Source organism: Podarcis bocagei (assembly GCF_964188305.1).
Source record: "Podarcis bocagei genome assembly, chromosome: 2".
Taxonomy (NCBI): Eukaryota; Metazoa; Chordata; class Lepidosauria; order Squamata; family Lacertidae; genus Podarcis; species Podarcis bocagei.
In genome coordinates, this window is record NC_138126.1 from 41,529,760 (window position 1) to 41,544,736 (window position 14,977).

Consider the following 14,977-nt stretch of genomic DNA (forward strand, 5'->3'; position numbering starts at 1 on the left):
TATTTATTTATTTCATTTATTTCATTTATATCTATCTCTTTCCTCCAAGGAGCTCAGTGTGGTGTAGATTGTTCTTCCCACTCCTCATTTAATCCCCACAACAATCCTATCATATAGGCTAGGTTGAGAGTTCCAAGGTCAGCCAATGAGCTTCATGGCCAAGTGGGAATTTGAACCCTGGTCTCCTAGGTTCTGGTCTGACAATCTAACCACTGCATACATAACAGAGTAGATGTTTATCAATCTTTACACTTAGAAGTTTATAAGACATTAGTTGCTTTCTCCGCTAAACCATTCATATAAATGGCCCGGACTTCCAAGGCCAGACGTTTTCATCATGGCCCAGTATGTTCTCTATCCTTGACTAGCACGAAGAGATGGAGATGCTCAAGAACAGACAGAGGGCAATAAGAAGTGCCTTATGTAAGCAAGTATCCTAGAGTTGCCTTGGGTGACCTTCTAAAGTTACAGTTCACCTCAAACCTCCCTGTTTGTAAAAGTTCTTTGTCACAGGAAAGGAATGAAACTGGAATTCTTGGGAAACCTGTCAATCTCCTGCAGCATGCCTCAGTCCCAAAATATATCTGTTGCTCTTGAAAAGAGGGCAAGACACATGGACAAAGTGGTCTGGGATTGGCCCAGTCCTCTTGGTAACCAATACGGTGCTCTGGGACTGACTGTGTAATGCGTAAGATGGTTCAGTAGATAATGACAGCTGAGTTAGGTAGCCCAAGAATCTAGAATAATAAATCACAAATGTCCCCCACCTGGCAGTAGTCGATAGCTGCTTACTCATTGCGTATTATGAGAATCTTATTTGGGGTAATTGGTGGCTAGTTCTGTGAGGTGGAAAGTAAAAGATTATTGTCCCAAATACTGCAAATGTGAACCTGTTGTTCAGGTTCTGCCTGTAGGCTTCCTATGGGCACCTGGTTGGCAACTGTGAGAACGGAGTGCTTGGCTAGATGAGCCTTTCGCCTGATCTAGCAGGGCTGCTCTTATGTTCTGAAACCCCTTCAGTTTTGACACAACCCTCAGTTTCCAAATGCACAAACAGTTTACATTTCTCTGTAGCACAGTTGGATGGACTGAGAGAGTTTGGGATAAGAATTCTACTTTGAAGGTTCGTAATATGGATTGCTGCAACACTGGCATGCATCCTCAGATATGGGTATGGATTTATATATGTTTCTAAAAATGAACAAGAGCAAGTCTTGCATTCTTCAATATTTCGATGGATCAAAGGCACAGAGTCACTACTTCACTACTTCTCTTCCCTTAAAATTCCATAGATTTGCTTCAGGTGGTCATTAGGCATCTTTGCACATGGTCATTTCGAACCCAATCTCCAATCCTTCCTCAAGTGGGGGGCAGTGGCCAAGACGTAGGATTGGAACTAATGCTAGTTCTCTTCAGAGTAGATCCATTGAAGTTAACAGACATAGCTGACAGGTACGTTAATTTTACTCTAAGTAAAACCTAGTTGGCTGCCACCCTTAGGGCTGTATTCAACAGCACTAAGGCAGAAGTTCTGTCAGTTGCAAGGATTTTTCTTGTGCAGTGGAACCTTCTCCCCCTCTCCTCCCCCCATGCACCCCCTAAATGTGTAATGGGGGTTCCCCCAGCCCCCCAGAGCAGATTTGGAGCTGGCGCAGGGCATGTACAGGAAGAGGAGGAGACTGGGAAAGTCCCATTAAGGTAGCAGGAATTCTTCCAAAGGCTTCCACTAGCACAGCAATTTAGTTGAATACAGCACTGAAGTTTTCTTCATGTCACTAGGAACAAGTTTTAATTACTGTATTTTTCGCTTCATAGGGCGCACCGGACCATACGGCGCACCTAGTTTTTATGGGGGGGAAATAAAAAAAATATATTATCCCCCCCCCAGCCCCAAAGAGCAGCGTACAGGCTGCGCAACCTCTGCCTTCTGGAGGGGTTGCGCAGGGCTATGGCACAAGCCAAGGCAGCTCGCTGTTTTGGCTTCCTCTTTAGCCCCGTGCAGCCTTTCCCTGCCGGAGGGGTTGCGCGCAGCTATGGCACAAGCCAAGGCAGCGAGCGGGATGGATCCCGCTCACTGTTTTGGCTTCCTTTTTAGCCCCACTTTAGCCCTGCCGGGAGAGGCTGCACAGCACTAAAGAAGCCATAGCCCCGTGCAGCCTCTCCCTGCCGGAGGGGCTGCGCACGGCTATCCCTGAAGCCTGGAGAGTGAGAGGGGTTGGTGCGCACCGACGCCTCTCGCTCTCCAGGCTTCAGCGAAAGCAATGTGAAGCCTCCAGAGCGCGGAGGGAGAGCTCCCTCTGTGCTTTGGAGGCTTAGCATTGCTATCGCTGAAGCCAAGGAGCCTGCATTCGCTCCATAGGACACACACACATTTCCCCTCAATTTTTGGAGGGGAAGAAGTGTGTCCTGTAGAGCGAAAAATACGGTACTTATTTGAGTTGACGAAGTTATTTAAGCCCTCAATAAAGTTTCTGTGACCACAATAAATACCTTTGTTATTCTCCTTCTATATATAGGCACGTGAAGCTCAGGAATTTGATATCCTATCGTTGTGAAAACAAGTAGTGCCCTTTAACTCAAGTACATTTATTTAATGCTTACAGTTTACATGTTTTGCTTAGAGTTTTATCTGTGTTTTGGTTGTGTTTTCCTGTGATCCTTAAAGTTTTGGGTTCTTGTTGACTGTTTAGATGTTTTTAGTTTCCATAGGAGGGAATAACTTTTGACACACAGAGAGAGAATCGGTCTCATTTATTCAGTCAAGTGCTCTACTCTATCCCTCATGCATAGCGATGAAACCTTTCATATCCAGCACTTCTGAATGATGTCATGTAACCCAAAGTATAATGCTTCATAAGGAATGTGCCAGCTCTAGCCCCCAACTGCATTTAAATCACTATAGCGCCACTTGAAGCAGTCATGGATTCCCCCAAATAATCCTGTAAAGTATTGTTTCTTAAAAGAAACTTCCCCTACCATTCCCCTTAAAGAACTACAGTTCCCACAGTTCCCTGGGGAAAACGAGTGATTGTCAAATCACTCTGAGAATGGTAGCTCTGTGGGGGGAATAGGGTCTCCCCACAAACTCTCAGCACCCTTAACAAATTATACTTCCCTTTAAAGAATGACTCTTTAAAGTGGTATAATACTGTTTTAAAGCTATTGTACAGATGGGACCATATTGTTTGCAACTTAGAAAAACAAATACTACTATTGAACCTTCGGTGGCTTTGATAGCATAATCTTCTGCAGCATCTGACTGGAGCCTAACATGTTCCGAAATCAGGTCCAGCATTCCTTTCCATGCCCAGTATTTGGACTTGGCTGACTTGATACAATTGTGAGAACACATGAAAATACATTCAAGATATCTGGAACAGGTTTAGCAAGCGAGATTTGATTTAGCTGCGTGCCGTGATATCTACACTTTAAATAAAAATACTTTTTTCTTCACCTTCAAACTGACTTAAGTTGATTTCTAAGCTGTTTCCCAGAACTCTGTTCTACATGCCAAGAGGGATTTGGAAGTGAAAGTGATACAATTCAACAGCTTAAGAGGCAGAGTACACCAAAAATAAGGACATTTCCTCAATGTAAGGTGAAGGATTAAACTCTGGGTGGCCAATTTGGTGCTCTCCTGGTCATGCAGGGCTGGGAAAGGGAAATAATCTCTGTGAAACAGGCTGCAGACTCCACCTTCAATTTCCTCTGCCTCCTCCTTTTGTGGACTACAGCACCCATTATCCTGGCCATGCTGAGGGGAGAAAAGGAAATTAGTTCATAAAATAACTGAAGGAACTATTGTGAAATAGTGAAAAGAATTTTCTTTTCATGAGCTTCTCCCCAGCAGCCCAGTATGGTAAAAGCAAGTTGTTTCGGCATACATTTAAACTTCTGCAATTTTTCCTCAGTTATGAGAAGATTGTGTTGTGCAGCTGGTTTAGCAGATGTAGGGTGGCATTCTGTCTGAGAGGAAGAAGACGCCCATGGTAACCCTTAATTAGGCATGCTGGGTAGCCATTCCCAATTTAGAATAATAATAATAATAATAATAAATTTTATTTATATCCCGCCCTCCCCAGCCGAAGCCGGGCTCAGGGCGGCTAACAACAATAAAACAGTACAAAAGTACAACATAAACAACATTCTAAAATCATTCATTATAAAAATTAATTAATTCAAGCCACTGGCAACCATTGGGCCAGAGCTCTGCGAAGATTGCCGAGGGAGGGAGTCAGGCTGTGCCCTGGCCAAAGGCCTGGTGGAACAGCTCTGTCTTGCAGGCCCTGCGGAAAGATGTCAAGTCCCGCAAGGCCCTGGTCTCTTGTGACAGAGCGTTCCACCAGATCGGAGCCACAGCCGAAAAAGCCCTGGCTCTAGTTGAGGCCAGCCTAACCTCTCTGAGGCCTGGGACCTTCAAGATGTTTTTATTTGAAGACCGTAGGTTTCTCTGTGGGGCATACCAGGAGAGGCGGTCCCGTAGGTACGAGGGTCCTAGGCCATATAGGGCTTTAAAGGTTAAAACCAGCACCTTAAACCTGATCCTGTACTCCACGGGGAGCCAGTGCAGCTGGTATAGCACCGGGTGAATGTGATCTCGCAGCGAAGACCTCGTAAGGAGTCTCGCTGCAGCATTCTGCACCCGCTGGAGTTTCTGGGTCAGTCTCAAGGGCAGCCCCACGTAGAGCGAGTTACAATAATCCAGTCTGGAGGTGACCGTCGCGTGGATCACAGTGGCTAGGTCAGGGCGAGAGAGGTAAGGAGCCAACTGCTTAGCTTGGCGGAGATGGAAAAATGCCGCCTTTGTTATAGCTGCAATCTGCGCCTCCAAGGAAAGGGAGGTGTCGAAGATTACACCCAAACTCTTAACGGACGGTGCTGGCACTAATTGCGCCCCCGCAAGAGATGGGAGTTGCCCCCCCAATCCCATATCGCCCCGTCCCAGCCGCATTTGCATCCATGTTTGTATGGACAGTTTGTCCAAACAGGGGTAAAGGCCACAAGTTGCCCAAATGTGGATTGGAATGACTGCTGTCGCACCTAATCGATCACTGGTTACAGCATTTCCTTTCTGGGAAGGAAGGAAGGAAGGAAGGAAGGAAGGAAGGAAGGAAGGAAGGAAGGAAGGAAGGAAGGACTGCTTGTGTGGTGTTCACCTTGTTCACTGTGCTCTCTAGTTTCTTTAGGGTTTACTTTCATCAACCTCAGCCAGCGTAGCCAATGGTGGAATTGTAATCCGAAACAACTAGAAGGGCGCCAGTCGGATGGGGAAGGCTGGCATGGACAATGTTGAGCCAGTTGATCATCTGACTTGGGATGAAGCAGCTTTCTTTTTAAAATAAAAAAACTAACATTGTTGTTGTTTAGTCGTGTCCGACTCTTCGTGACCCCATGGACCAGAGCACGCCAGGCACTCCTGTCTTCCACTGCCTCTCGCAGTTTGGTCAAACTCATGCTGGTAGCTTCAAGAACACTGTCCAACCATCTTGTCCTCTGCATAGATAACGGTTAATATTTTAGGGATAATCCAGACATGCATTTGTGCTGTATTTCAGGCACACACCCACACTTTAAAGCTCCCCGTGAATTTGCACAGGCCCAGTTTTATGCAATGAAATGGGCCTGCCTTTCTTTTGTGTGCCAGTTGATAGCTGTGCTATACGAACATTGTACTTAATCAGTCACAAGAGGTCTGGCAGATTTTGCTTGTGTAACTGCATTGGGCATATTGTTTAAACATTTGGGGAACAGATCTTCTATTGCAAAGCACTAGTGGGTTATGTTGCATGTTTCAAACAAGCAATACTTTAGCCTGCTGAGGTATTTAATATACACCCTAACAGTTGTGCTGTTCATTAGGCAAGTGCTGACCAAGGTGGAAATTAATTGAACTCTCCTGAAAGCTGGTCTCTAAAAAAACCAACCAGTGAATGGCCAACTTGGCTGCCTATGAACAAGTCACGCTACCACGCTACGAGAGGTCCCTGTCAGAGAATCTCTCTCTCTCTCTCTCTCTCTCTCTCTCTCTCTCTCTCTCTCTCTCTCCTAACCTCTGTTCCATAAAGAGATTAACTGCACTGAAAGTTCTCAGCATCCTTTTTGCAAATGTTAATCTTGAATGAGACCAGCCTTTTGTCTCCCGCTATGAATTACAAGCCAATGGCTAACTTGATTACAGTACTTACAAACTACTTTGTTAGATTTGAAACATGGGTCTCCAAATAAAGTGCAGACTTTTCTCATTTCCCCCCGAATAGCATTGGACTGTGTGCTTGAGTAATAAAATGAGTTGGCTACTGGCCGCTGAACTTGGTGGCCACCCCCTGCCACCAGCTCTCCTGTTTGGCACTTGAAAAAGCAGTAGAGATTGCAAGGGGTGGTGGTGTTCAAAGGTGTAAACTCAACGAAATACTGATTTATAAATTAGCTTACTTAGGTTAACTAATGGCTTTACAGAAGGGAAAATGGAAGACCTTCCAGACTGTATACAACCCTGCGTAATTTTTCTTTTTGTTGTTCCCTCCCCCCCCCCAGCACTAAATTAGAATCATTAACATCTCACCCAAGTGCTGTTTGTGTGCTACATGTGGGTTTGTAAGGCATTGCAGCTGGTGGTTAACTGTTAACAAGCTTGCCTTTCCATGGCTTTTAGCCAGCTAAATTTTGGCAACCACTTGAATGTAATCTTTCATAAATAGGAAGCATGTCTCCAGGCACATACTTAATATTTGCTAGACACTAGGGATGCCAAAAAGGTTAAGGGAGATTGAAGTTTTGGACTTGTGCCTTTGGTTTTTGTGACACCTGATGTGTGCTGGGGCTCTTTCTTAATCTGTTGTGTTTCTGGAATGTCAATCAAACTTAGGCTGGAGTGGGGCAGAGATGGGGCATCTGTGTCCTACCCTATCTGGCAGGAGCAAGGTATGTTGTCACCAGGCCAAAAGCAGTGAAAAGGAAACCCTGACTGATAGATAGATAGATAGATAGATAGATAGATAGATAGATAGATAGATAGATAGATATTGCATATCTATTCTGAGTGGTTCAAGACTAGGCCCAATACTCCTTACAAGTAATCATCCCAAAATCCTCAGGGGGCCTGTTGTGATGACTTTACAAGACACCTTAAAAGATAAAGTTGCTCATATATTTGCTTAGACCTTGATGCCTCATTTGCAGCAGTGTCTGAGAATGTTAACAATATCATCTGGTCTGATTTTATGGGGTGGGTTACAGTTTCTGTGGTCCAAGGATGTAGACAAGACTTGTGTTCAGGCATTCAGCTGAATAAAAATGTTCGCATGAGTCACACCCCAATGTCTCTGCCCACTCAGTTCCTGACCTTCCCCATGTCTGCAGGCTGATTATATTCCTGTTTGCTTCATAATCACCTCATGTGACTAGAAATCCTGATAAGGCATAACTGTGCCCCAGTGACCTCTCAGTTGGACCACTGTAATATGTTATACATGGAGCTGCCTTTTGAAGTTAGTCTAGAAGCTTCAGACCTTTGTCAGAGTAAAGCTGCTGGAATTTTGACATGTACAGCATAGTTGTATATTTTGCAAGTGTTCAGAATTTTGAGAACCTGTTTTTTATCCACCAGTCATCTTGTGTGTGGTTTTTTTTGGCAATTTAATTGTATAATACCAGCAATTTTGCTGAAGAACAGTATATAAATACTTGGGGAAATGCTTCAAAAATATTTGAAAATGTGAAAAGCCTTTGACATGATACAGCAAGGATGGAGAACCTGTGGCCTTCTGGATGTTGTTGGGCTTAGACACCCATCAGCCCCAGCCAGCATTGTCAAAGTCTCAGGAAAAACAGGACTTGTGAGCCAGCAACACCTGGGAGGCTCCACATTTCCCTCCCCAGTGATACAGTATCTCTGCTGCATGCTCTGTACATGGGTATTGCATCATGAAAGGATGCTCTTGACTTGACTAAACCTGACATACAGTTTGGCTGCACAAGACTCACATCAGGTGGCAGTGGTGTGGAACCACTGGGAAAATCCTTACTGGTTGTCAGGGCAACGTGCTGCCATTTGGGATGCAAGCAGTAGCAGATGACACAGGTAGTGTTGGTGGCATCATTCGCCTGACCCCTCAGCTTTGGGAGCAGTAAGGTAGGGGAGCCAATGCGGTGCTCCTGCCAGCACATTTGCTCACCACTGCCCTCCCCTGCCCTCCACCACCTTGCCCCTTGCACTCTCCCAGTAAGCAGCAGTGACTCTGCAACCTCCCAACCCCACCTTTGCTACTTTGCTACTGAATGCAAGGGAGAAACTCCTAAGATCTGAGTGCAAGGGAGAAACTCCTAAGATCTGAGTCATCTGCTGTGTTGCGTGGAGAGTGGCTTCCCTAGGGAAATGGTGGACAAAGTCACAGAGATGGACAGCCATAGGCATTCTCGTTCCTTCTGGTGTCTATATGCCGCTTGATGCATTCACAGGTGGAGATGAATCAGCGTACAGGGGGGAGGTTCAAAAAGTTTCTACATGGTGCTTAGAGAATAACTTGCACCTAAATATTAGCAAGACAAAGGAGATGGTGTTGGACTTCCGGAGGAAGAGAGGGGAACTAGCCCCATTGTATATTAGGGGGCATTGTATGGAGAGAGTCTCTTCCTTTAAATTTCTGGCAGTTTACCTTAGTGAAGACCTCACTTGGAAAAACAATATAACTCAGGTGGTTAGGAAGGCCCAACAGAGACTCTAATTTTCTCAGGGCCTTGCGAAAGAACAATGTGAAACAACAATTGTTGACCTCCTTCTACCGGTCCACAATAGAAAGTGTCCTCTCATATTGTATCACAGTGTGGTACATTGGCTTGACAGCCACAAACAGAAAGTCTTTACAGAGGGTGGTGAAGACAGCACATGATATCATGGGTAGTCCCCTGAGCCCGCTAGATGACATCGCAAGGGATCGTTGCCTTAGGAGAGCGAGAAAAATTCTCAGGAACGATTCACACCCCGGCCAGCACCTCTTTAATCTTCTACCCTCGGGCAGGAGATATAGAAGTATGATCAGTCGTACCAACAGGCTAAAAAACAGTTTCTATCCGTGGGCTGTTAGGCTGCTGAATGGAAAATAATATAGTGCAACTGACTTTGGGGTTTGGTGTGTTATGCAACAAACACACAGAGTGCAATGAGACTGAGTGTTTGTGGGGGTGGGGAGGCTCAGTTAATTTCATTGTACACAGGTTGTACCTTGACAATAAAGGTATCATTATTATCTTGTCTCTCTCTTTTTCTTCCACGTGAATCAGGCTACCCAGTACATGGAACTGATTTCGAAAGAGATGCAGCCAGTGGCTGGTACAGAAGGTGCTTATTATCGTCGCAGGAGGTTGATGAGACAGCTTCCTATTTATGACCAGGATCCTTCCCACTGCCGGGGCCTTTCAGAGAGTGAAATAAAGTTGATGGAGGACTTTGTGAAGAAATACAAAGATGGCGTTCTTGGCGTTGGGGAAGTTGCACTGCCAGGTCATGGAGGAACTGCCAAAGATGATGGGAAACAACCTGATAAAGGCATTCCTGCAAGTAAAGAAGTTGTTTCTACCAATGGAACCCTGGGTGACGTGCCTAAGGGGCAGGAATTGGTAAGTATGCAAAGGCTTCCCCGGAGGCATATAATTGGGATACATAGTGCATGGAGTTGCATAGGAAGGAATGGAGCATATTTCTGTGTTTGGCCAAATGTGGTTTAATGAAAGAAAACAATCTGTCTGCCAGAAGTGCTTAAAACAACTTAAGTGTATTTTTCGGTATAGACTCCCCAGTAATCTTGGAAATCTTAGTCCTTGAGTTCACGAGGCCGTCATGCTCACATACTTACTAATTTCAGAGCTTCTTCTGAAAAACCTTTGTAACAAACTGGTGGCATTGTCTTTTTTAAAATATTTTTATTTTCCAAGGATTTTTTAAAATGACAACACTTTTACATTCAATTATACACCAAATTCATCGTGTTTGACTTCCTCCCACTTGCCATGGCTTCCTAATTCAATCATTCATCATCTTGCATATAATTATTTTTCCTTTGTTATTTTCAAATCTTAATTATAAATACGTTGTCCATATTTAACACATCGTAAATGTTACAACAACCCTGCTAATGTTTTAACATATTTACAGTGTTCTTTAACATATTCTATAAATTTTACCCAATCTTGTAAGAATTTCTTCTCTTCTTGTTGCCTGATCCTCATGGTAAGCTTTGCCATTTCGGCATAGTCTATCACAGGCATAGGCAAACTCGGCCCTCCAGGTGTTTTGGGACTATGACTCCCATCATCCCTAGCTAACAGGACCAGTGGTCAGGGATGGTGGGAGTTGTAATCCCAAAACAGCTGGAAGGCCGAGTTTGCCTATGCCTGCTCTATCATCTTGATTATCCATTCTTCCAAATTGGTGGCAATGCCATGGAAGTGTGAATTGGGTGAGCTGGTAAGTAGAATAAGTGGAGAGAGGTGGGGGAGAGAGACAGATTGAGGAATGGGTTGGGCAGAAATGGGTTGAGGACTGCCAAAAGGTGGGCTTGGGGAGTGGGGTTTGCAGGTATGAGCTCCTTTCTTTTTTTTCTTTCTTGCCCTATGCTCTGTAGCAGTAGTGGAACATACATATTGGCTCTGAAAGAGACATATCTGATAGTGTCTCAGTCCCTGCTCTAATTTTTGCTAGAGCAAGGGTAGGTGGGGGATTGTAAAGGGCAAGCTATCAAAAGGGGGAATATTACAAACAGTGAAAACCCTTTGCAAGTTCATTGCTAGACCATGTTGCAGCGACTCAGTCTGGGAATGATTTTTGTTACCCATTCTAGGGGGGGGGAAATACACACTACCCTTCCTATCTGAAGGCTAAGACTTCCGCTTAAAGGCATTTGTAAAAACCATCTTGGCAAGGGAGGTTTATTTTGACTGCAAGTTCTTCCCTCCAAGTAAATACATACCTGTGGTGTTTATTCTCCAGAAGAATTTAATGCTTTATTTTTTTTCCTTTGGGCACCAGTGGAAAAGCTAAATTCTTTGAAAAGCAATTACAAAAGCTCCATTTGTGCAGATGTCGTGAGACTGCTAAACTATGGGGCTGCTCTGCAAAATTCCATGGAAGGTTCTGACATTCCAAAAAAATGGAACATTTAAGCTTTTGTTTGGATTAGCAAAATGGCACCCGTGTTAAGGGCTGTGGGTGGGTGGTTAGATAGATTGTCCTCAGGCTATTCAATCAACAAGTGTTAGGTTGTTGATAAAATCTTGTAGAATTTAAAACAAAGTACAATGCAAAGTGACTGCTTCTCACTTTGGTTTACAACTGCAGGTTCCTGGTGTTCTCAAAAAAAGATCTACTTTTTAAAACTTCTTCCATGTTCAAATTGTTTAGAATACATCTCAATACTTGGCAGTAAGCGTACCATCACACTGCTGAAATCCCTATAATTTTTATCTGATTATCTTGATTTTTTTAAAAATAAATAAATTAGCAATTACACGTCTACTCTATAATTCTCCGGGAAAATTGAATTGTGTGTGATGTGCCAGCACTTTGCTGTGCCAGGCTGCCATTATGAAGCAATAAGTGAGAATCTGCAAAGCCACAAAACATTGTTCACAGACTAGTTTCCTTCAGTGCAATAACAACCCTTTTCTATGACACATTGAGTGTGGTCCCTTTGCACGTACAGAGGTTTTGACCCTCCTGTTAAAAAACTTTTTGCTATTCACACTTGCATGTTCCCTACTTCTCTGAGAGATGAGGGGAAACCCAGGGACGGTGATACAAGTTTGGACAGGGTCTTCTAGCATCCTATACAGTATAACATTTGCTGGCATATTTGTAAATAATTAGGTGCAAAATTGCTAATTCTGCATTGGGTTCTCAAACAAAGAAGCAGTACCCTAAGACTAAATCAGTTTTAGCCATTCCTAGCCCAAACACTTTCAGCCCTCTGCCTAACTCAAACTTAGCAGTGACAACTGGTTATGACAATTCTCTTATCTCCCAACTCTAAGGGAGGTCAAGACCAGGGCCGGATTTAAGTATAAGCTAAACAAGCTATAGCTTAGGGCCCCGCCCTCTTGCCCCCCCCCCCAAAAAAAATTATGAGTCTTTGTAAATTGTGTTTCTAAAGGAACTTTGTTATTGCCAAATGCCAATGTGTTTGCATTATTAAGTTTGTTATGAATAAAATATCATTTTAAGTTAGAGCTTAATAATTATTTCACTATAAATATAAAGGTAAAGGGACCCCTGGCCATTAGGTCCAGTCGTGGCCGACTCTGGGGTTGTGGCGCTCATCTCACTTTATTGGCCGAGGGAGCCGGCATACAGGCAGGTGGCCAGCATGACTAAGCCGCTTCTAGCGAACCAGAGCAGCACACGGAAACACCGTTTACCTTCCCACCGGAGCTGTACCTATTTATCTACTTGCATTTTGACGTGCTTTCAAACTGCTAGGTTGGCAGAAGCTGGGACTGAGCAACAGGAGCTCACCCTGTCACAGGGATTCGAACCACCTTAATTGTATTTCAGTTCAACAATTACTTTGATAAAATACATATTTTGTTATGTGCAAATGTCTTTAGATACCTATTAGGTCCATAAATTACCATATAGCATATATTCAACATGAAAAAACAGCAACAATTTGTTGTTGACAAAGGACAGCTGGACATATAAAGGGCCCCATTACCTTCAGTAGCTTAGGGCCTCATCAAACCTAAATCCGGCCCTGGTCAGGACTAAGAAGGCCTCTCTTTTTGCATCCCTTTCAAAACTACAGGACAGGTTTCTTAATGCAAACTCGGCCAGCTTGTAAAAAATACAAAATCCTGCATTTGATAAAGTGAGCTCTGGTCCACAAATATATCTATCAGTCTTTAATGCGACAACATAGCTATGCATCTAATTTTTGCATCTCTGCAATTTATAAGGATTTTTGTGATTTTAAGAATGCAATCGTTAAGAATACAGTGGTACCTCGGGTTAAGTACTTAATTCGTTCCGAGGTCCGTTCTTAACCTGAAACTGTTCTTAACCTGAAACACCACTTTAGCTAATGGGGCCTCCCACTGCTGCTGCGCTGCCGGAGCCCGATATCTGTTCTCATCCTGAAGCAAAGTTCTTAACCTGAAGCACTATTTCTGGGTTAGCGGAGTCTGTAACCTGAAGCGTATGTAACCCAAGGTACCACTGTACATACTACAGTTTGGGTTAAAAAAAAACATGTTGCTTGAGTTACAAGTTAACTGCACTGTTGAGTCAATACTGTACTATCTTAGTAAATTAGTCAGATTCACCTGAATGGTTACAGAACATTCTGTGCACTGGTGGAGAAGTCCCTCCTTTGCCCATTTTACCCTGGCTGTGTTAAAAGAAAACAAACTGTGCAAAGAGGAGGCAGAAGCATAAAAGCCTCCAAGCTTTCCATCCACTACTAATCAGAATTCACCTCTGTTCCAGAGCATTCTTTGAAGCCAACAGCAGTCAAATAAACACTCGCTGAAAACGTACCCACATTTGTTCAACCACAAGGACTTCAGCTTTCAAGACATTAGAGAACACCAGTATTAGTGCCAAACATTGAAACCATTTGGATTGGGGGGGGCACTGAAGCTTTTTGCTGTTATTCCATAATTTTGGTGGTTCAAGCTTCAAGCATTAAAATCTGAGATAATGGTGAACTAGCACAGTTTATACTGATGGCGGGGGGGGGGGATTCATGGGGGAATTCCTGTTGGACATCTATACACAGTGCCAGATTTACGTATAAGCTAAACAAGCTATGGCTTAGGCCCCCACTCTCTTGGGGGCCCCAAAAAAATTTAAAGGGAAAAAACTAGATGTACATTTCCAAAATATGATAAAAAACAAAATCATATATTTACAGCTATTATTATTTCATGTTAAAACAAGTTTCTAGAGACTAGATTATGAGTCTTTGTAAATTGTGTTTCTAAAGGAACTTTTGTTATTGCCAAGTGCCAATGTGTTTGCATTATTAAGTTTGTTATGAATAAAAAATCATTTCAAGTTAGAGCTTAATAATTATTTCACTATTAATATACTCCTTTTAAATTGTATTTCAGTTCAACAATTACTTTGATTAAATACATATTTTGTTATGTGCAAATGGCTTTAGATACCTATTAGGTCCATATATTACCATATAGTGCATATTCAACACAAAAAACAGTGGCAATTTGTTGTTGACAAAGGACAGCTGGACATATAAAGGGCCCCATTACCTTCAGTTGCTTAGGGCCTCGTCAAACCTAAATCCGGCCCTGTCTACAATTAAATCTAAGGCCAAAGAAATCCAAAATTTCTGCCGCTGCAATTGCAGAGCAACATCCCCAGTCCGGTCCCTTGTAGGGTTGCCATACGTACAGAATTTCCTGGACATACAGTCATACCTCTTGTTACGTTTGCTTCAGGTTAAATCTTTTCAAGTTGCGTCCTGCGGTGACCTGGAAGTACCAGAAAGGGTTACTTCTGGGTTTTGCCACATGCGCTGATGCTCAAAATGGCATCACGTGCATGCGCAGAAGCGGCCAATCACGACCCATGCACGTGCAGACGCGGGTTGCATTCTGCTCACGTTGTGAACGGGGCTCCAGAACGGATCCTGTTTGCAACCAGAGGTACCACTGTACCTGGAATTCTGCAGTCGGAAGCAGAGTCCGGCAGAAATCAGCAAAACGTCAGGGGAAATCCAGGCGTGTAGCAGCCTATGTCGGCATAATTCACTTTTTGAAACATGGCAAACCTAGTTACTTGCAGCAGCAGCACCAGGAGGAGGAGGAGATTGATGGTGTCCTGATCTCTGCACCAACTCCATACTGGCACTGTGATCATTTCCAATGCCAGCTGTGACAGCAGCCTGAGCAGCCAATGGGTGCTCAGCCCCTTCCTCAGCTCATCCCCTTCTTCAGAATGCCCTGTGTCAGGGCTTTCCACCCAACC

The 14,977-nt window shown here is 43.7% G+C and overlaps 1 protein-coding gene across 1 annotated transcript in view; it reads left to right on the forward strand.

Annotated features, from left to right (window-relative positions):
* LMCD1 (LIM and cysteine rich domains 1) overlaps positions 1-14,977 on the forward strand; it is a 58,262-nt gene that overhangs the window by 38,640 nt on the left and 4,645 nt on the right. Inside the window, exon 4 of the mRNA XM_081184308.1 lies at positions 9,280-9,615. Within this exon, the coding sequence (XP_081040434.1) occupies positions 9,280-9,615 (336 nt within the window). The remainder of the gene's footprint in view (positions 1-9,279; positions 9,616-14,977) is intronic.